A 23,398-nucleotide genomic window follows, 5' to 3' on the forward strand; every position below is an offset into this window, starting at 1 on the left:
CAATAGCGTGACGACCACGTGACCGAATGCGAAACTCTTAGACATTTAATAGTCTCTCGTTATCTCTCGCTAATTCTTCTTCTCTGTCTCTTTCTCTCTCAGTTTGAGAGCAATCACTGTTCCAAGGAAAATATCTCTAGAGGTGGAAGCTTGGGGTCTGCATTTTAACAATGTTTCCCGGAACGGGCGAACCGCCAACTAATACTCTTGCGCAAAGTCAAACTGAAATTTCAATAGTTGCAGGAAACAAAAATGAGCCAGCCATAAAATTCAACAAAAGGTTAGTGCTATTTTCTCTCTCTCTCTCTCTCTCTCTCTCTCTCTCTCTCTCTCTCTCTCTCTCTCTCTCTCTCTTTGTCGCATTCATTTGTGCTCCCCCTTTCATCTTTTGCTTCAAGTCAAATTGACATTATATAATCATCAACTGACCGAGATTAGTAGTGTCCGTGGTGCGTTGCACGTGGCACCTCGCATCTTACGTTTGGTCAACGAAGTTTGTTTGATTATTAAATGCACAGCTTTGATAAAGAATGACAATAGCCAGGTTGATGCAAGACTTAACAAGGAAAAGTGAACAGGAATCAAGCCGAAAATAATGCTGAGAAAGTTCGATTAGCTTGGTGGCGACTAGCACTTAAACGAAGATCAGTTTAATCCGACTTGTTTGACTGTTATTTCGACTGTTGCTGATTTCCGAGAAAAATACCGCGTTTTAAAGCGAAAACACTGTTATAATTTTCAATAATATTCAGAATAGTTAATGAAACGAAGTTTAAACGCTTGCTCCAGGTAAACCCGGATTTTAACGAGGCTGCAGTCAGAGTTCGCTATTTTGCCATGAAAGGATAATCCAAGATTTCCATACAGTCAAAGTGATTCTAACATTTACTCTCTTATAGGAACCCGCTTTAATTTCCTTTCAATACCAGACACTTGATTACTATTCAGTCGTCGCTTTGTTTGCTATTATTATCACTTATATTTTGCATACGCCATGAATATTAAGTTCTGTAATTGTCTCTGGGTAATTGTCACGGTAGATTGAAACACGCAAAAACATCACGCTCGCAACTTGATGAATGCATGAATGAATGAATGGATGGATGGATGGATGAATGAATGAATGTTCTTATCAATACATTTGGTTAAGCAAGTAACAAGGTTTTACAAAGTAGTCCCCCTATCCTTCTTTATATTAACTAATTATTGAAGGATTTCGTGTAAAAAGGGCGTATATCGCTTTTTGGGCCGATTTTCATCTTTTGCAGATCGAGCTAATGACATGAAAAACATCGTTCCGTGATTGTTTTTGTCGCTTCGCTCTCGAGAAAAAACGTATGAAAAAAAACTCAGTTTTCCAAGGGCATCATTTGAAAAACTTTTGTTGAACGAAAAACAAAAGAAACCTTTTGTTTCGCTAAACGATGAAGTCACCGAAGCGTGGCATTTGCCGCTAGTTGTTCGAGCCGATACAAGTGATATTATTCGTATAATCACGCTAGTCTCTTAACTGGCCGGATTCGAGTTTGTTTTGTCGTGACACCGGTTCGATACGAGGTCGGTCGATTTTTTTGCGGTCTATTTCGCTACTTCTTTCAAAAACCAAAACATCTATTTAAAAAAAAAAACCGTGCTGTCAAAGCTGCTAAAAGTAACCGTTTAAGTTCGCGTCACGCCGAAATCCACCTTCGAAGGATTCGCTCCAAAAGATGCCCTTGGAAAACTGGGTTTTTTTACATACGTTATTTCTCGAAAACGAAGCGCAAATCAACAAAAACAATTACGGAACGATGCTTTTCATATCAAAACAAGTCAGTCTGCCAAAAATTAGCTCCCATATATTGCAAAAAATGAAAATCGGTCCAAAAAGCTATATACGCCCTTTTTGCACGAAATCCTTCAACTAGGCTTCGTATTTTGAATCAGTATTGGTATTTGAATGCAAACTAAACGGGATAATATATTTATACAAAACTGAAAAAAATTATATATACAGATTCGGCTACCAGGTACTTACTAAAGGTATAGAAACAAGGGAATAACAGGCAACGAAGATACATTTAATCGCAAAACAGATGATATAAAAGATACAGATACATCGCTAAGCCTTTTTTCATAGTTCTTTAAAAAACCATATCTGGAAGCAGAATGCTTACTTAGGTGGTGATGACTAGTAATCTTTTGTAAATGCTTATGGGCTTTCTAGTTTTCCGGAGAATTTTTTAAACTTTGCCAAAAGGTGTATTTTTATTGAAATACGGCGACCATTAGACTAAAACGTAAGAGCATTTTTGACAGGTAACACTGTTACCAGTGGAGGTGCAGTGGTCTCATGGTTAGTTTGCTTGCCTCGGGCTGTTCGAGTTCGGGTTCGGCACCAACTGATCTAGGATGGTTGTATATCGATCCATTGATTGAAGCACAAACGCTGTAAAGTATTAACATACAGAGTCGCCAGTTTCAGTAATTTTACAGTTATTCACCTCTTTAACGATCAGATGTTTTATTTTCATCATGGCTTCTGCACAGAATTAATACAGTGGCGGATCTAGGGGAGGGGGACAGGGGGCCCGGCCCCCCCCCCCCTTATTTTGGGTAAAAAACAATCGCAGAAGAAATAAAAGCCGGCAGGGCAAGTAAAAACAACAACAACAACAACAACAACAACAACCCCCCCCCCCCCCCCCCACCGCCCCCTTAGCTCAAGGTCTGGATCCGCCACTGTAATATGACCGAGTAAAGAGAAGTTCGGGTTTAATCACACCGACATATGACTGCAAGCAGTGAATTGTTCAAGCCTTTTCTTTCTTTATGTTTCGAATTCAAGTCATCCTAAATTATAGGTTTGTAATTAGCAATCAGCCATCCTAATCTTCTCTAGCCTTAACAATCCTTTTTTTTTTTTCCTACTGAAAGTGGAAAAAAACACAGACTTTATTTCCTCATTTGATCATATTTACATTATTAAACTATTTTTTTAAGGGTTTTGACCTTCGAGAATGTTACTGCCGTCATGAGATAAGTTAACGACTCAACAGATCGTAACAAATGTAACTTGTGCGAATCACTGAGTGAATTGTGGCTGAGACTTCCAAGTCGCTTCTCGAGAACGCAAAACAAGCAATCAGTAAAACAAATCTAATGTTTCTCCTGCAGAACAATCATCATATTGATTATTGTAGTGCTGGTGATTGTGGTTGTGGCGGTTGTAATTGGAGTCGTCGTATATGTTCTGACAAAAGACACCGATCAATCACCTGACAATCCATCATCTGTTGTTCCATCATCTGACGATCCATCATCTGGTGGACCCTACAAAAAAGAGGCCGTCGCCACGGATACACCGGAATGCTCCCAAATCGGCAAGGACATTCTCAACGCCAACGGCTCAGCCGTGGATGCCGCCATCGCCGCCATGTTCTGCTTGGGGGTTATAAGCATGCATTCGTCGGGAATAGGAGGAGGTGGAATAATGCTGGTGTACAACAGAAGCCTCCAGGAAGCCACAGTCATCGACTTCAGAGAAACTGCTCCAGCACGAGCACACCGGGACATGTTTAAGGGCAACGAGAAGAAAGCCCAAAAAGGTATTCTTTTCTACTTTGTCTTAGACAGATACTTTATATTTGAAAGTTAAGAAACCAATTTAACGATCAAGTCCAGTAAGAGTTTGTTCTTTACCTGACAAGACCATGGTCCATTTGGTCTGGGCACTGGATTTAGAATTTATTTTTGTTGTTACTTTTGGCACGCGCATTGCAGTTATGTACTCGCAACGCTGATTCGACTGAGCCCGTCAATAGAGTGTTTCGTATCTTACACCTGCAGGTTTGTTTAAAAATTGTTTAGGGTTATTTGGACTAAAGGTAAAAAAATCACACTTAGAAAGAGTTTGAAAGACTTTGAAAATGTCTGTTGACATTTTAAAACGTCCACTGATTTATAACAAATAATACTTCTTAGCCGCTTTAAAATCGAGAAGAAACCTGGAGCAAGTCTCAACTCGCAGTCCCTTGTGGGACTGTTACCGTGGACAATCTGACTTCGCATCTTTTGCAAGTTTTGGCCTAGTAACGGTCCGACTGCGAGATGAGACGCCCTAGTTTTTTTCTCGTTTCTAAAGTGGCGAATAGCACCTTAACTTCTTCTTAGGTGGTCTGTCCATTGCCGTGCCCGGCGAGGTACGCGGTATGTATGAAGCCTGGAAACGATACCACCGGTTACCATGGGAAAAACTTGTTCAACCTGCCATCGATTTGGCCAGAAATGGATTTAATATTACAGAAGCTGTGGATGACGCTTTGAAGACGACAAAAGGAATCGAAGAGGACATTAGAAAAGATCCAGGATTGAGGTCAGTTTATATAACCTGCGTATCAACAGCAAAGGCTAACTCAGTTTGAAGATAGTACATAACATTGGCCTTGAATAACATAAAGCGAATTACCAGTAAGCCGTACCAAGGCAGGGCAGCACAGAAGTAAAACAGATCAGAAGCTATATAGTATTAAAACTTAAATCAAAGCATAGCTAATAGAGGGGAATGGTTATGAAGCCCGCCAAACATCGAAGGAGCAAACAAAGATGCCAAGATTATGTTGGAAGGTCCACGACCGCGCACAATCTTTTGTTTTGCGTTCATACACTATGCATGAATTACGTAACCAAACGTTTCTATTGGTTAGTTCCTCAGTATGGAGTAAAGAACTCAAGATTGTGTTTATTGCACGGTCAAGGCCAAAAAAGAGAACAAAAACATACAACAAAGAACTTTGTTGGGTTTCATGACCAATCCCCTCTATTAACTATGATCAAAGGCTGCCTTGTGTCATTTGTTTATATTAGTGCGAAGACATCCACTGCCAAACCAAACAAGTGTGATGCAAGCGTAACGCTAGATCATTTAGACAGGATACATTTTCACTTCCATTAATTTTTTGAATAAAATTCGACCTGCCTCTCTCGATCCTTAATGACAATTAACTTTTGTAATTTATTACATCCATTTTGAAATCACTGGTGATCCTTGCAATCTGATTGACTCTCAGCAGTGCAATTTATTCTTAAATCGCACTATTTTTGTGCTCTAAATCGCACCATTTTCCCAGACAATGAGAATTAAAAAACAACCAATCAGATTTCAATGCCAGAAATTAAATTGCAGGAAAACCAGAGCAATTCATTCACGAATCACACTATTTTGTGCCCTAAATTGCATTTTTTTTTTTTTTTTTTTTTTTTTTCTGTTTTGCATACAAAGTGAGATGTAAAAGCGTTTCTGGTTCTGCTTTTAACAAACCGGTTACTGGATCAATAATATTGGTACTGACTAAGGCTATTAAAAATGGACGTAATAAAGTGGTAATTGAACTTCGTGTCGTGCGATTGTGGTCTGAAATCATACTTGTAGTCTCAAATCGAACTCGCGCTGCGCGCTCGTTCCATTGTGAAATCAACCGTATGATGTACGACCAAATTGCTCCCACTCAGTTCAATTACCATCATTTATACCTGTTTACTCATTCTCAGAAAGTGTGCATTATTTGACACTTTTTAATCGGTTCATTATGATCCCTATATTTTTCTGATGTTAGGGTTATAATTAGTTTTTTGGGACTTCAGTATTTACAACCCTTTATCAAAAGTGTTTCCCACAGAGTTTCGAATTCCATGTCGTTTAAGCGGCTCTGTATTTAAGCCAATTTTAAGCTTAAATCTATTGTTTGTTGTTTTATTTCATGGATTGAAATGATACCGATATCAGAGGAATCCGGGTGATTCGAGTATTGCTTCAAAGTTTAGACTATGCTCTCATGCCAGCCTGTGTACTGGCTTGTACTGGCTACTCTCATGCGCAAAATAAAATGTAAACAGAAAGGAAGCGTTACACTTCCGGTAGCATTACGAATGCAATTTGATCTGGCTTGATGCCCTGATACGAACCATGTTGGTATATATACCGTGAGGTATTGATCATAGACCTAACAATTAATTTTTGTGAGTTATACCTGTTTGCTTATTCGCTGAAAATGCGTTTTAATCCACTCATTGTCATCTTTGAAGCGTGTTATTTTTTATCAAATTTGATTTAAACACAAGCGAGTCGCGTGAACAGAGGGCTCGAACGCTAACAAAATTAAATGCTAAAATCAGCCTGTCACAAATAACAACTAATGCTCAAGTCTCCAAGGTCTACATCCCAGTCCCCGTAAAAAAATAAATAAATAAATGTCTTGAATCTGTACAGCGTGGTTGAAACTTGTATTTCCAAAATCAATAGCACCAAACGCCGTCAATTTATCGTCGGTTTTATACCTGTCTTTCGTAGCCAAACTTGATTAACCCGCAAACTGCCTGAACCACCCTTCACAGAATCTTACATTGGGAACGCAAAGAATGGTTACACAGTACCGAGCTCACTCCAAAACCTGGTGTCCACGTGAACCTGGACACAAGGCAAAAACGTGCACGTGATTTTCGTCATGTTTTATGTATTTAGTGCTAGGCCGACTAAACAACTGTGTCACAGAAAAGGAATGAATTTCCACGATTTACCTTGAATTTGGATTTACATTGAACTTAAATTTGTGATTATTAATGGTCGAAATGGAGTTATGTATGTCTCATGTTTTTCAATTTACGCCGTGTATCAGCTATTCAGGGCGAATAGCTTTCTCCAGGCGCAAAGTTAATTTCAAACTGGAAGAAGACAGCTAAGCGCCTTTCAGTGCCAGCAAACTCTGAACATGCAAAGTCCTCGGTAAATGTTACGAAGGGAATCACTTGTGTGGTTACGGCCTCACTCGCCCTCTCACCAACGCTACTAAATTTCTTGGGGTATATATTGACGAGCACCTTACCTGGAAAGATCATATCAGCTGTTTATGTAAACAAATCTCCAAATCAATTGGAATGTTATTCAGGTCTCACTTCTATCTATCTTCTAAAACTAGACTCACCTTGTACTACTCGCTAATTTATCCTTATATCACCTATTGTACACTCTACATGCTCGTCTACATACGTAACAGTAACTTATATAGAATTTACTGTTTGCAAAAACGGGCTGTGCGAGCTATTACCAATTCAGATTATAGAGCACATTCTGCTCCTTTATTCTTTAAATTAAGAATTTTAGACATTTATCAAATCAACACGTTTCAAATAGCTAAATTTATGTACTGTTATCATAACAACCTGTTACCTCCATTGCTTTTCAACTTGTGTTTTACAAACAGTCAAATTCATGGCTATAGCACCAGAACAGCCAATAATTATCGCGTGCATCACTGCAGGACTAATCTGAAAAAATTCACAATTCTTTACCAAGGTCCAAAGATCTGGAATTCCCTTCCTGTTACAATCACTTCTTTGTCACGTTTTCCCAATTTTAAGAAAAAACTGTAGAGTTTTTAGCAAAAATAATTACTGAACTAGCAAAGCCGCACACGGTAGCACTATCTATGTAACCGTATTGTTATGTACGAGGTGGCCTCAATTATAAGCCTGGTGGTTTCTAGAGGTCACCTCGCCATACATTGAAATATTTATAAATAATTAATATATTAGGTAAAAAGGCAAATAAACAGAATCTTGAATCTTGTTAGTAATTTCATAAATTCTTACTCTCATGTTTATATGATTTCAGCGAACTACTCCTTGATGAAAATAATAACACTCGCAAAAAGGGAGATAAAATAAAGAACGAAAAGTATGCAACGACGCTGGAACGAGTGCAAAGAGATCCTGAATCGTTTTACAGTAATTCATCTAAAAACCTGTCCGATGATATCGTGGACGACATAAAGAGAGCCAATGGCATCGTGACTAAGGACGATCTGGTAAATTACAAGTCGAGGAGCAGAAAGCCATATAAGAGTAATCTCTCGGGAATGAATATGTATCTCACCCCACCCCCGACAAGCGGTGCTGTTTTAGCGCTAATCTTGAACATTTTAAAAGGTGGGTGCTGTTCTCTAAATATATTTTTTTTAACTTTTGTCCCTGTCTTCAGGACTCGGATCGGAAGAGCTTATCAACATCAAGAGTGACAAGCAAGTAGAATAGTGAAACAGTGAAACAGTGATAACCTATTGTTTCCTGGAACGTCGAAGCGTAGAACCAAAATAATCTCAGAAAACGCCTTAGCCTTGTACCCAGGGTTTAGAGCTGATAAAGGATTCTTTCCAGAGCACTAAATATTTTTGACGTCAAATAATTGTCATTTCAGGATACAATCTTACGTCACCATTCAGTAATGACGTGGATTCCTCAGTACTGACGTATCACCGAATCGTTGAAGCTTTTAAGTTCAGTTATGCATGGCGTAGTCGGCTTGGAGATCCAGACTTTAATTCAACAATAGAAAAGGTGAGTTAAAGAAACAGGAATCAGAATGAAATCGCGTAACGTGCGTCAATAAGGTTTCTCACCAAAAACTCAATTCACTCCCCTCTCAGGACATATTCGACGTTGGACCAGAATTAAATCCATTTTGCCGTCGTATCTCGACAAAAACCCGTGCATGATGTACGGTCATTGGTGATGAGCTTTTGCTTTGTTATCGGTCTTATGCGCATACGTCAGAAACAATCAACCAAAGATGGTACACTGATATTCACAGAGTTACATCTTCAGGATGAAATCCTTCTAAAAACCTCCTCCAGAAACCGAGAGCGAGCCGTCAGCTTGTTTATAAAAGAGACTGATGATTGGAAAACGTTATCTCAGGAAATTTCCTTTACAATTCCACTAAAACGATTAGATAAGGAGCTGAACATTTCTATGAGATTCTGCCTCATCATCTATTAAACAATAAGATCATGAGCTCGAGATTTCTATCGCGCGATAGAAATCGAGAGCGAATAATCTAATTGTTTTAGTATAAATCTACTAGTCGTTCAGAATCTAAATCCCCGTCACAGACACTTCGAAACGCCAAGAAGCGGCCGTCATTTTGTTAACAAGGGCACACTGCTAGGCTACTCACTATCACAGAATAGACAGTGAGTAGCGTAGCCAATCAGAGAACGCCATTCGTAATAGAACGCTAATAGATTTATACTAATACCTTGTAGAAATCTCGAGCTCATAAACTACTGGCCAATGCCCTATATGAGACGCCCCTGCAGGGAATCATGGTAGTTGCATTCATCAAAACAAAGTCCAGTCCAAGATGAATACAACTACCATGATTCCCTGCAGGCACGTTTTATAGAGGAAATTGGTCATTGTTAATTAGTGTGCAATAGCATAACATAGCATACCCGACCCCACCCCACCCGACCCCACCCCACCCGACCCCACCCGACTTGACCCTACCCTGTCCTAGACTACCCTACCTTACCCTACCTTACCCTACCATAACATAATAAAACCTTTATTTTAACACGATAAGGATTAAAGCTACAAAGCTTGTGGGGTCCTGTATACCACTGAATTAAAATAAGTTTACTAAAATATATACTTGTAAAATACTTAATACGGAGCTAAGATCAAAGTATCAATCTAGGCTTAAAATATTAATTCAAGTTTCTAAAAATACACGTAATCACTATTTCTGTATCGAAATGTGGAGGCAGTTGAACTGTCGAAAAGGAGGGTCGTGTATACAAAAGTGGTTTTCAAATCTTTTTCCAAAGTTTCGAGGACGATTTAGAGACAATACTGGATAATCAAGCTTCAGAAAAGACGAAAAGAAGGACATTCACCGTTACCTGAAATTGTTGAAAACTATCGAGCGTGCGTGGACGACAGCAAGTTCTAACGATCATTCAGTCTGCACAATAAAAGTAGGGAAATACTCGCTCTCGATTTCTGAGGAGATAACTGATTTGGCCTTCATTGAAATCTGTTGCCCATAGTCTAACTGTTACATAGTATTGAAGGTCTAACCAATCAAATTGCAAGTTCGTGAAGAGTCATCCAGTGAGTTATGCGAACGAGTTACAGAAACATGTTTTTCAATCCATCAGAGAGTGCAGTTTCTACAATAATACTTTCTAAAAGTTTACACAACATCGGTTTCACCGTAGGTTGCTGAGGCGATGTTAAACCAAACAACAGGCGACCGTTTACGTCACAAAATATGGGATAACATGACGCACGACAACGTATCATATTACGCGCAATCATTCTCAGACACTGATTACGGCACAACACACGTGGCTGTTTTGGCGCCAAATGGCGACGCGGTTTCCGTAACAACCACAATCAACAGGAGGTAGGTTTGGATTTTCTTGTTAGTTACAAATCAATAATAAATCAAGGTTTTCTACTATTCTACTCCCATCCTTCTGCTCCCATACTAAGCCTATGTCACGGCATTTTTACAGACCGGTCTATTTTCAGGCTTCTTTACCCGCGAAATAGGTCAGTTACGGTCTACATGAACGCGCATCGGTAAGGAAAAAAATGGCGGCCTAAGATGGACATGTCGAGTAATAAGTACGCTAATTGAAAATTAAGTTCGTGCTTGTGATGGGTCATCGAGGTTCTCACGGGGGGTCTGAATTCAAACTAAAAATAGATCGGTCTGTAAAAACGCCGAGGCAGGAATATGGGGTAGTTGCACGCTCCTAGTGACGGGCTCTTGCCAGAGGCGCATTACAGTGCCGTTTCGCCTAATACTCGTAAGAGCAATCAAAACCCACCAAATGTATATATTTTTTTCCTTAAACTTAACGTGAGTTCTCAGAAAGTTGCCATAACAGCATGACATCATTACGAATTCCTCTCTGATGTCATTCACAGGCTCGATCATGATTCTGGACAAACCGGTTTCCGTGCACAGTCAGTTAAGCTGACATGTTATTAAAAATCAGTTACCACATGACTGGATGTTACTATTGGAATGATCTTCCTTTATCTATATGTAACTTAACGACTAGAAAACGTTTTAAAAAAGCACTCTTCCAGTATTATTTTGCTCAGTATTAATTAATTCATACCTCTTCCTCTCCTATGTTAAGTTAACTTTTTTACCCTAATTATTATTGTCAATTAAACAAGGGCATCTAATTAGCTTGCTATACTTTCGCCCTGTTCCATTTCGCCTCTTACTTGTTTACATAATATTTATCTTTGTAAGTTTAGAATGGAATAAATAAATAAAATGAAAAAAATGAAATGACTGACGTTCATTCTCACCGTCGCTTTTGACAGATTTGGATCCAAATATCGATCTAACGTCACAGGAATCATCTACAACGACCAGATGGAAGACTTTGACATTCCCGGTCACAAAGTGGACGGTATTTCTCCATCTCCTTTTAACTTTCCCGAGCCAAACAAGCGACCTTTCTCGTCCATATCTCCTGCCATTTTGAGAAACGATACCGGCGATGTACAGCTTGTTATCGGCGCCTCTGGCGGGAGAAAGATCACCACCGCCGTGTCACTGGTATGTTTGACTCTTGCAACACAGGAGCCAAAGTTCTAAAGGCCAAATGTGATTGGTCTTATGCATATACCGTAGAATCGTCTTGAAAGGGCCTGGGAATTTATGCTCGTATGTTTGTTTTTTCTCAATCGAGTTGATGGAAGAGAGGAGAAAGTGCTTTCAGCGGTTTTTTTTTTTTTTTTTTTTTTTTTTGCGCTCTCAATAGTGTCCTTGGTGGGTGACATACCTTAGTTGGAAGAGCTTTTCCAAAGATCACTCAGGAATCGTGCATGAACCCCACCTGATATTTTTCAAACGTTCTCCAGTTTCTACGACAAAAAGTCGCTTAAAAGGTCGCAAAAATCTTCCAGGCAGCAACTTCCAGCAACAGTTGTGAAGACTGAACTGAACTAATCATTACGTTAGATCAACGAATCAACCCCTTTTTCCACTGTGATGACAGTTTTGTAATTTCACTTAACACACCAAACACGTTTTGTTTCTCTTGGTGATCACCTCATGTGACTTTTCTTGCCCTGTTGCACATTTCTTGCACATTTTGCTCGCACTTTTGGCAGCAGGCCATTTCCGAGTTACCTTAAACCTCTGTTTCAAAACGAGTCCTTATGCAATACCTTTCATAATGGTAATTGAACTGAGTGGAGTGCAATTTGGTCTGAAATCATGCGCGTGATTTGAAATCACAAGTTCAATTGCCACTTTATTAGATCAATTTTGAAATCGTACAATTTTATCGCCTTAAATTTTAGATTTTTGGTGTATTGTTCCAGTAGCCGGTTTGCTAAAAAAAAAAAGCGGAACCGGAAACGCCTTTACGTCTCATTTAGAAAGCAAAACGATGTCATGTGACGAAAACTCATTCGAGCATGACAAAGAAACAAGCAGTTCTGAAGTCAGAACGAGAATAGTCTACTTCAGGCATAAAAGTTCAATTCTCGTCGCCCGAATCAATGATGGAAGGCCTTCCTTTCATGTGGTTGAGGCTGAGACTTTTCATTGTCTTTGGAGAAGGAATTTGAAGGTGTATATCCTGTGTAACTCTGCGATCGATTTCTTTTGAGTTGTGAAACTCCCTCGAGTGCACGATGCCCAGTGGATAGTACGTTTTTTTTCTTTTAAATACCGTTCAATGGCATGATTTTAAGGGAGTCCAGCTCGTTATCATGCATCTCCGTTTCTTTTCTTGACCTCGGCGTAGGACTCAATACTCAGGACCTTGTCAAGTTCTTGCGGCGCCATTTGTTTTAAGATATTTCCAAGATGGCGGGACTGGTACCGGCTTCGTAAGACGTTCGTTCATTCACTATTTTGTGTAGTGTGGCGTATTTTGACTATGTTTATTCACAGCGGCAGAGTTGAGCTCTTTTGTTGCTTCGTTTGAAACTACCGGAAACCTGGAAACATCTACCTTCTTGAGATGACTCTGAATTTGTTGTTGTGTGATTTCCGTTTGTTTATGTTTTACTGGACTCGGTATCATACGGATCTTGAGCAGATGTTGAAGAAAAATCACCAAAATATTCGTCAAAATGGACACTGAAAGTTGGAAACTTCCATTGAAGTAGGTCTCCAGCCTAAACTCAGAGCTCATAATCGTCATTCAGAAAATGTAATTAATTAACTTCGTCATCTTTTTGGAAAAAACAACAATAACAACAAAGTTTTGGCAATTATAGTACTTGCAAAATTCTCCACACAATGGCTTTTTGCCTTTCATTTCCCTGAAATTTCATTGATTACTTTAAACTAACCTTGAAATCTGATTGGTTGTTTTGTTTTACTGTCCCATTCTCATTAGCTGAGAAAAAGATGCAATTTAGAGCAAAAAATAGTGCGATTCGTGAATAAATCGCACCACTGAGAGCCAATCAGATCGCAAGGATAACCGGTGATTTCAAAATGGATTTAATAAATATGAAAATGAGTTTGATTTGCATGAAAATGAATGATTATGAATGGTTTCGCACGCAGACTCAAAGGGCAACTCGGATATGGCCTACTGAAAAAACGGCGTTCCCGCGCGCAAAAAGGCTGCCTGCCCAAAAGAGCTTGTATTGAGGCTAAGTGTAAAGTGCTTGCACACAAAATGAACAACACTCCTGACATGGCCAAATTTGCAACGGTGGTATAAATTAAACCTAGGATCTTTTTTTTTTTAACCCATGATCAAATGATAATAATGCGACCTACCTGGCAAAAGGCCTATCATTGATGTATAATAATGACCTGTTTCAAAACGAATCCTGGTGGAAAACCTTTCATAAAAAAAAATAATAAGTTTGATTTGCGTGAAAATGAACCTGTAGGGCGAACACATTTCCAGATGAATGGTTTCGGACGAAGACTCGTTTTGACACAGAGATAAAAGGCAACTCCGAAATGGCCTGCTGCGAACAACTTTCTCCGGTCTCTGGTCAATTTTTTCGGGCACCTCATGCTACTTCTTTTGTATATACTAAAACAGTTATTCCTCTTAGTGTCGATGGCTAGTGGTGAATATTTAACTCACTGCTCCGCTTTTTTTTCACATGCTCAGGTGTTAATGAACAAGCTGTGGTTTAAAACAAACTTATCTGAGGCAGTGGACAAGCCTCGACTACACACTCAGCTGGTGCCCGATCGAGATGTATCTTATGAAAATATACCTACTGATAGTTCTGGGAAATATGCCATGCCAGGGGACATAATTAAAGGCTTGGAAGAACTCGGGCATGTCGTAACCGGTAATAAAAGCTTCGCTGTTGTGCAGGCAGTATTCCGAGACCCTGAAAAGGGAATATTTGCCAAGTCAGACCCGAGGAAACATGGCGCGCCCGCGGGACAATAGAGCACTTGTCCCGAACACCTGCGCAGCATGATTAGTCTCAAATTATATAACTCAACTAAGCCTAGAAACTAGACCTTAAGCATCATCTCAGGGCCAGGTTGTAACTATTTCGTACCTTAACAAAAAGCTTCTTGTAGTTAATGAAAAACGTTCATGCTATACATTTCTATTTCTATGCCTCGTATCGATTTCACTCGTTGTAATATTGCTTCACTGCCTGCGAATCTGCTTAGCTTTGAAACATTACTTTGCTTAGAATGAGAACGTGCAGCATGTAGATGGAAAAAATAATATGTCTTCGCAGTAATGGTTCCTGTATGTATTAGTTTCCAACAAAACAGCAAGTTACTCCATAACTGTTTGGCTATATTGCTCAAAATCGAAATCTTCCCAAAATCACCTCGCAAAAGCCTCCTACCCAGGCCACTCCAGACGATAAACAACCCCTTCCTTTGGGTTGGCTCAGTCCATATCAGTAAGCAACTCGGGTAGAATCAAGACAGAATATTAATATTGAACGCGCTTTTTTATTACATCTATCTGGGGATTGAGGTTGAACGTTTTTGATCTTTTGAAGAGTGAGCTTGAAAATGTTCTTAAGAGCCCATTAACCGATCTTTTCGAGCCGTTGCTAAGGAAAATTTAGTCTCATATAACCACATCATTTTTAGTTAGTTCAGAGTTATTTCATGTGTTTCAACTTTTTCATGATCAGTAACACTAATGATGACGTCATCAGGCCACGCCCATGGTCATGTGACTAATACAGAAAAAATGCAAAGGCTCCCAGGCAAATTACTTTCTCGGGATTTTTTTCATTGATTTAATATTTTAATTCAAATCCTCATTACGCTATGCATCGATTTTGTTTCATTTCTAAAAGGTCAGATTTTGAGAGCATTTCAAAATATTGAAAAATTCGTAATTTTCTGAAAAAAGCATGATTTCGAAAAAGGAATGCATAGCTATGTTGCCAACGTTGGCTTTGATCGAAATTCGTCGAAAAAGGCTGGATTTAATGAAAAACCGCGTTTCCTCTGGCATTTAAAGAAACCGGAAGTGCGTCCGATATCTATTGGAAGTTACCCTATCAGCGCGTGCGCAATTTACACTACCAGCTCACTTCGGTAAGATCAAACAAAGCCACACGGAGTTAATTTTTCTCTTTCTATTGCTCTTGTTTTTCTGTCTGTCTCTTATTTTGTCTTTGCTTGTACTTTTTTACTTTGCATTTGCGAAACACAAAGAAAAACATCTAAAATGTATGTGAATTTGCAAGTTTTTGAGTTGTTTTTAATTTCAATGCTCAGGCTGACGTAATTGACCGGAAGTGAAATTTCTCCTCCTTAGTAACGCGCGCGAGCGCGGGCATGAATCGGTTAATGGGCCCTTAAAGTATGTGCATTACAGAGGTAGATCAATCCCATGGTTGCCAGACGTCAGTCTTCGAAATTCCCAACTTTTCCCTAATAAAAACTATATTGTGATTTTGTCAACAGCAAATTTTGATATCTTTAAATCTTTGTTCGCCTCCTCTTGTTATTTGCTGAGGAGACTACATGTATGACGGACTAATTTTCCATCCAAAGCACTAGTCGCTTCGCCTGCTACGAAACGTAACCGGCGTTAAAGGAGCTCAATCACGGTGTTTTGAGTTGTTTCGGCAATGTACCAAATCTCCTTTAAATGGAAGGAAACCTGAAAATAATAGTTTACTAAGATAGAAAGACATCAAAGAGATAACAATAAACCATAGAGGAACAACGATGGTCAAGATTGACACGAATTGCAAACGACGAATTTGAAAAATTTAGGCTAAACGTTCAAGATGTGCAAACCATGACTGAGCTCTTTTAAGAACCCACTTCCAGTGAGAGCCCAAGGGTCGGGTGCAACCCTTGGTTCAGTCTGTGATGGAAGGTCCATAAAAAAGGCAATGAATACACAGGCAACACTTAAGGGCCCATTAACCGATTTATGCCCGCGCTCGCGCGCGTTGCTAAGGAGGTGAAATTTCACTTCCGGTTACTTACGTCAGCCTGAGCGCGGAAAATAAAAACAACTCAATAACTTGCAAATTCGCTCACATTTTAGATGTTTTTCTTTGTGTTTCACAAAATGCATAGTAAAAAAAGTACAAGCAAAGACAAAATAAGAAAAAGACAGAAAAGCAGGAGCAATGGAAAGAGAAAAACTAACTCCGTGTGGCTTTGTTTGATCTTACCAAAGTGCGCTGGTAGTGTAAATTACGCACGTGCTGATGGGGTAACTTCCAATAGATATCGGGCGCACTTCCGGTTTCTTTAAATGCTAAAGGAAACGCGGATTTTCATTAAATCCAGCCTTTTTCGACGGATTTCGATTAAAGCCAACGTTGGAAAGATAGTTATGCATTCCCTTTTCAAAATCATGCTTTTTTCAGAAGATTACGAATTTTTTGATATTTTGAAATTCTCTCAAAATCTGACCTTTTAAAAATGAAACAAAATCTATGCATAGCGTAATGAGGATTTAAATTAAAATATTAAATCAATGAAAAAAATCCCGATAAAGTAATTTGCCTGGGAGCCTTTGCGTTTTTCAAGTATTAGTCATATGACCATGGGCGTGGCCTGATGACGTCATCACTAGTGTTACTGATCATGGAAAAGTTAACACACATGAAATAATTCTGAACTAACTAAAAATGATGAGGTTATATGGGAATAAATTTTCCTTAGCAACGGCTCGAAAAGATCGGTTAATGGGCCCTTAAGGTAATTAACTTTAATTCTATATAGATGACAGTTGCCAACTAGCAAACGGTTTTCCCATTGTAAAAGGGAAAAATACATGAAACAAAAAACAGAAATGAATAAAATTTAAATATATCTACAAATTATACAAAAGGTATTGGCTCGGCTATTAATGTTATTTTTTTTGTGTTAAAATTGTCTCTTTAATTAATAACTGTCTGGTGTCATAATTCTTATAAACATCCAACAAACTAACGCTGAATAATTTGCGTTAAAATTTCTCTTTCAAATCTGTCATCTAGCAAAAACGACGCTGCAAATCTTTAAAATGTCATTCACTGTCTGTTTATACAGCAGCGCTCTTAGCGTACGAACTAAGTGTGTTGCCTCTCAGTATGTCATCTACCAGACTGTCAATGGACGCTGAACCAATGAGTTTATTGAAGAACACGTCCTCAAGAACTTGGAGGTCCACTGCTCCAAGAGAAGTTAGTTTGATGAGCAGCTGTCCAAAGCGACTGGAAGTCTCCGGTCGATGCAAGCGAACGTACTCCTCTAAAGCATTTCGAGTCTTGTTCTGAACAGCTTGGATCTGAACAGAGTCTGATAACTGGTCATTATCTGTTGAAACGATAAGAAACCAGGTCAATACACACAGTTATTGCATGACTTGATGTCGCCCAAAAATATTAGCGCACTTACGCACTTAAAACAGTGAAAGATCTGTCATGACAGGTCACGCACGTTAATAATTAAATAATATGTGTTTTTTTTTTCTTCAAACGATGACAAAAATGGTAGAATTGTTTAATGCTGTAGTTTAGACTTAAACTGAAGTTACTCGACCACAAGCTTTCTGGGCGGAGTTAACCCTTACACTCCCAGAGTGAAAAAACGAGTTATGTAATTTGGTTATATGCTAAATAATATTTCTTTTTTTTTTATCTTCAAACCATGATAAAACTGGTAGTATTGTTTAATGCTGTAGTGTAGACCTTAATGAAGTTAATCGACAACCAGCTTTCTGGGCGGAATTAACCCTAACACTCCCAGAGCGAAACATCGAGTTAATCAATTTGGTTATGTGCTAAACGGGACTAGATATAACCCTATTGAGTTTGTAACATTCAAATTCAAACCGTGACTATCAAACAGTATATTTTTAGATAAAGCTTATGGTGCTGTACAAGGTAGGTTTAAGTGCCGTGTCTACGAAATAAACTTCAGAATGAATGTGACCATTCAAATAAATGTCACTGAGCAGTCCTTTTATACCGTACAGTTTATATGTTGTTCAAGGTACTTCTAGCTTCCTAGACTGTGGCTAAACTCCAAGAGTGTGGCTATTCATTTGAAAGCTATTGAGCAGTTCTTTCATGTGGTGTTGTTTATCATGTTACACAAGGTGCTTCTAACTTTCAAGTCTGTGGATGATAAAACCCTAGTGTGTGACCATTCAAATAAAAGCTACAGACCAGTACTTTCATGTAGCGCTGTGTAGTATGCTGTTCAAGATGCTTCTATTTTTTGCGTCTGGATAAAACAGGTCGTACTGTGCCTTACTATTCAAATGAAAGCTCTTTCGTGTCCGTTAATGTTTTCGATCGTTTTCAATTACAATACGAGACTCAGTGTTCCTGGGAATAAATGGGATAAACTAAGGCAGCCGAATCTGATTGTCAACGTAGCACAGCGAAGGACAAAATTTGTAGGAAGTGTCATAACCACTGAATTTATTATTACTATCATGACTTCTCTAAAAGAAGTAGAACGAAGTAAATTTACTTGCTTTTTCACAAGTCTGTAACTTTATTTCGAAGACGACGTTTGAGCAAAACTGAAATTACGCCACATAAAGAATTGGGTATGGAGAGGAAAATGGGTGCCGAATTCCGAGAACGGCTTTAAGAGCAGACATATAACTTGGCAGTACAATGTGAAACGAAATCGCAAATTAAATGTGCACGTGCGTAGGAAAAAGGGAATACGGAATAGGTAAAGTGAGACACTTTATACTCTCACTTTATAGTGAGATACTGAGTTGAGTGAGTCGAGGTTAATGTATTTTCGATTTGCGAATTTTCAGTGAATACTATGTAAACAAAACGTGCTCATAACTGTCTCTGATGAGCGCGTTAGCGGTTAGCAATTAGTTTTCATTTCCATTATACATACGAAAAAACTGATTACAATCAGTTATTCATTTATCTTAGAAATACAGCGGTGTAAATTTCCTTTAAGATAGATGTCCTTGCTAAGTTTTAAGAGAATAACGTATTTTTCGGTGTTATTTTGCCAAGGTGGTCCGGGCTCTCTTTGGCTAAAATTAAAATGACGTTAGAGACAAGCAAGAAATTTGATATGCAATTTGCAATGACTTGCCATCTGGTACCGTCCACAACGTTTCTGATCAGAAGGCAGAGTTTTCCTTTATTATCTTCCTTCTCAAAGATGAATTTTTGTTTTGAAAAATAATGACGACGTTCTGAATTACGCTAATCAAAGTTAAATAACATAAATACCTCTTTCTTTTCGCGGGCTTATTAAAAATAAAATAAACCAACACCTTTAACAAAATGTATCGTTGATTTATAGAAAAAAACGGTGTCTTCGCTTCAATAATAGAAGTGTCTTATATAGGGTTTTTGAAGAAGAATAAAAAGCTTCTAAAAGTGAATGCGAAAAGCGAGGATTTAAAAAAACGTGAAGGAGTTCAACACATGATATAATTGTATGCAGCGCAATTAGATGGATTCATTAAATTAACATGTTTACTATAATTATGCTTTTAAGCAATTGACAATGGAGAGTTAGGTCAAAGACGGAGTTATTTACGACAGCAGTTCTTAACCTGTATTCTTACAATAACATGTGCAGGGTTTTTTTTCTTTGCGATAACTTCGCGATTTAATACATCTTTAAAAGGTATACTTCGCTCGTAACACTGCCGGAGTCGATAAATATAGAAGGGTACCGTTTCGTTATAAGGCCTGCAGAGAGAAATGTTTCGAAATAAAAGGTTGAATGGTGAATGGAACAATTTAACAAGAAATATTAAAATTAACGTCAGGTGTTCGACGTCTCGACGCATAAGGCATCATTATCAAGAATGAAAAATCGTAAATGTCAAAGTTGTTAAAAGAATTGAGATTTGAATATCATTAAATGGCATGGCACCATTAACAACTTTGACATTTTACGATAATGAAGCTCGATACATCGGACTACGTTAAGGGGGTTTAATATTTCTTTTTCAATGTTTTATCAAGTAACTGACCATCCGATGGAGTCATTACAATGTAAATACTAAGAAACTGTTTTTTTTTAAAAAAGCTGATCACTTAATGCAGGTGCCAAGAGAAATTTTAAAATTAAAATCAAAATTACTCGGAATTAAGATATCGGATAAAATGTGTCGAAAACATGGCAGGATTTACTCAGTCAGACTCAACAGTTGTTTGAAGACTGTTATTAAAACAACTTTATGGTTAGGTTAAGGAACATGAAAAATATTTGGAGCGCAACGGCGGATGACGTAGAGGAGGAAGCCAATTCGTGAGGTTACACAAGTTTTTAGCGTTATTTGAAAATGAATGAAAGCACCTTAGTCTCACAAGATGTTCATAGGGGTAAAAGAATACTAATTCTCCAGTATATATATGTGACAACAATTTATTTGTAGCTCCATTAATAAGACAGATAATAATACATGTTGTTTTAGATTTGTTGTTCTGTAGCTAGTTGTGAGAATTTACTAGGACATCAAAACAATGTCATAAATTTGAAGCTGATTATTTCCTTTATTAAATCCATTTTGAAATCACTGGTTATCCTTGCAATCTGATTGGCTCTCAATGGTGCGATTTATTCACGAATCGCACTATTTTTTGCTCTAAATCGCATCTTTTTCTCAGCCATTGAGAATGGCACAGTAAAACAAAACAACCAATCAGATTTCAATATTAGTTTAAAGTAAACAATAAAATTTCAGGAAAATGAGAGGCAAAAGGCCATTGTGTGGAGAATTTAGCAACTACTATTGCCAAAACTTTGTTGTTACTGTTGTTTTTTTTTCCAAAAAAATTGACGAATGTAATTAATTACAGTTTCTAAATGACGATTATGAGCTTCCTCAGGCTGAACACCTACTTTAATGGAAGTTTCCAACTTTCAGTGTCCATTTTGACAAATGTTTTGGCGATTTTTCTTCAACATCTGCTCAAAATCCGTATGATACCGAGTCCAGTAAAACATAAACAAACGAAAACCACACAACAACCACACAACAACCACACAACAACCACACAACAACAAATTCAGGGCCGTCTCAAATGTTTCCAGGTTTCCGGTAGTTTCAAACGAAGCAACAAAAGAGCTCAACTCTGTCGCTGTGAATAAACATAGTCAAAATACGCCCCGCTCCACAAAACAATGAATGAATGAACGTCTTATGAAGCTGGTGCTAGTCCCGCCATCTTGGAAATATCTTGAAACAAATGGCGCCGCAAGAACTTGACAAGGTCCTGAGTATTGAGTCCTTCGCCGAGGTCACAAAAAGAAACGGAGATGATAACGAGCTGGACTCCCTTAAAATCATGCCATTAAACGGTATGAAAGAAAAACAAAACGTACCATCCACTGGGCATCGTGCACTCTAGTTTCACAACTCAAAAGAAATCCATCGCAGGATTACGCAGGATGCACCTTCAAATTCCTTCTCCAAAGACAATGAAAAGTCTCAGCCTCAACCACACAAGAAAGAAAGACCCTCCATCATTGATTCAGGCGACGAGAATTGAACTTTTATACCTGAGGTATACTATTTTCGTTCTCACTTCAAAACCGCTTGTTTCTTTGTCATGCTCGGATGAGTTTTCGTCACATGACATCATTTCGCATACTAAATGAGACGTAAAGGCGTTTCCGGTTCCGCTTTTTTTTTTTTAACAAACCGGCTACTAGGACAATACACCAAAAATCTAGAAATTAAGGCGATAAAATTGTGCGATTTCAAAATGGATCTAATAAAGTGGCAATTGAACTTCGTGTCGTGCAATTTTGGTCTGAAATCATACTTGTGATTTCAAATCGAACTCGCGCTGCGCGCTTGTTCGATTTTGAAATCACGCGTATGATTTCAGACCAAATTGCACTCCACTCAGTTCAATTACCATTATTAATCTTCTCACTATCATTTGCATCACATACAACGAATTTCTATGAGAAAATACAGCTCGATCTCTTTCAAATGAAAGGAAACTCAGACTTCTTTAACTACAACTGAGCTAAAACATGTGCACTGAGAAACCTTAAAAGAAAGGTAAAGTAAATTAAGTCAGAAAGGGAAACTCGCGCTTGTAATTGGACAGTACGCGTCATTTTGCGCGCGCTGTTGCGGTGCACTTTGTTGAGTAAACTGCTGTGTTTTTCAGCATTCATAACCACGTGTAACCGTTCAGCGCTCAATCGATGGTTTGCTCGTTTCTCGAATTTTGTCATAGTTTTGATTAATTGGTAACAGGGCTTCTCGTCGTCCAATTCAGTCTGTAATCATACTCGTGATTAACAAATCGGACTCCCGCTTCGCGGTCGTCGTATGATTACAGACCGAATTGGACTCCACTCAGTCCTGTTACCATTATGAATCATTAAAAATGCTTTGAAAATGGCCTATCAAGGGTAACGGCAAGGATGTGCTTAAATATATATTTAAATTATACTATTGGTGGTAATTGTGACCTTTTATGTGATTGTAATTTATAATCATGAATCGATATTACGGATAGAGAATTATGCTTGGAAGACAAAATGAGACCATTATAATTGAAGGCAAATCGGAATTTGTTCGTTCTGTAAAGGTTTTTTTTGCGGTGGGAAGCAGGCAGAAAATGCAGAGGAGATCAATTCCTTGAAAACACTATTCGACGATAGCTGCTTTGTAGTCTCGATCAGCCGTCACGGATCGCTAAGCGAACAACAGAAAACGCACGCGCAAGAAAAAAACGCTGCGAGACGAACCGGTTTCAACGTGGAGAGAAGGGCCGGTCTGACATCTCTAGCAAAATTCGCTTGATATATAGTCTATGTAATTTATAAGAACGAAAATTTAAATAATCGCAGCCTTAATTTATATTAAAGAAATTTCCATCATGGTGCCGACTCAATTAGATTTCAATTGAACTCGTTTTCATCAACAAAAGTAACCACTAGAAAAAAATGCTTATTTATTCGCGGAAATTCGGCGAAATTTTATCAAAAGAGTAATCAAAATGCGTTTAAAAACAGTTTTATTTACACTTAAATATGAGTTAGCATGGCTGTAGCCAGACTAAAATCTTACCGAGGCAATATCAGACAAACGTTTCTGTAATATTGATTTTTTTTTTTTAATGCATAACCTCTTACGGAAATTTGAAACAAATAAATAAATTCCAA

The 23,398-nt window shown here is 38.3% G+C and overlaps 2 protein-coding genes across 2 annotated transcripts in view; one reads left to right on the top strand and one right to left on the bottom strand.

Moving 5' to 3' along the window:
- LOC149097087 (glutathione hydrolase 1 proenzyme-like) lies at positions 1-18,214 on the top strand. Its single transcript, XM_089279380.1, has 8 exons — positions 1-280; positions 3,157-3,587; positions 4,153-4,354; positions 7,649-7,962; positions 8,231-8,370; positions 10,035-10,222; positions 11,164-11,401; positions 13,938-18,214. Exons 1-8 carry the CDS (start codon positions 171-173, stop codon positions 14,226-14,228), a joined length of 1,914 nt encoding a protein of 637 aa, XP_089135506.1. The 5' UTR covers positions 1-170; the 3' UTR covers positions 14,229-18,214.
- LOC149097088 (COUP transcription factor 1-like) overlaps positions 16,980-23,398 on the bottom strand; it is an 8,202-nt gene continuing 1,783 nt past the window's right edge. Inside the window, exon 2 of the mRNA XM_089279387.1 lies at positions 16,980-17,584. Within this exon, the coding sequence (XP_089135513.1) occupies positions 17,310-17,584 (275 nt within the window). The 3' untranslated portion in view covers positions 16,980-17,309. The remainder of the gene's footprint in view (positions 17,585-23,398) is intronic.

The sequence above is a fragment of the Orbicella faveolata genome, unplaced genomic scaffold (genome assembly GCF_042242905.1).
Source record: "Orbicella faveolata isolate gen_17 unplaced genomic scaffold, um_ofav_v1 contig_47, whole genome shotgun sequence".
Lineage (NCBI taxonomy): Eukaryota > Metazoa > Cnidaria > Anthozoa > Scleractinia > Merulinidae > Orbicella > Orbicella faveolata.

What these genes read in the sequence shown, in the direction of transcription:
- LOC149097087 (XM_089279380.1), top strand. Translation starts at nt 171, where the DNA reads ATGTTTCCCGGAACGGGCGAACCGCCAACTAATACTCTTGCGCAAAGT. An exon ending in AATCTTGAACATTTTAAAAG is followed by an intron (nt 7,963 to 8,230) that starts GTGGGTGCTGTT and finishes TTGTCATTTCAG; the next exon opens with GATACAATCTTACGTCACCA. An exon ending in ACAACCACAATCAACAGGAG is followed by an intron (nt 10,223 to 11,163) that starts GTAGGTTTGGAT and finishes CGCTTTTGACAG; the next exon opens with ATTTGGATCCAAATATCGAT.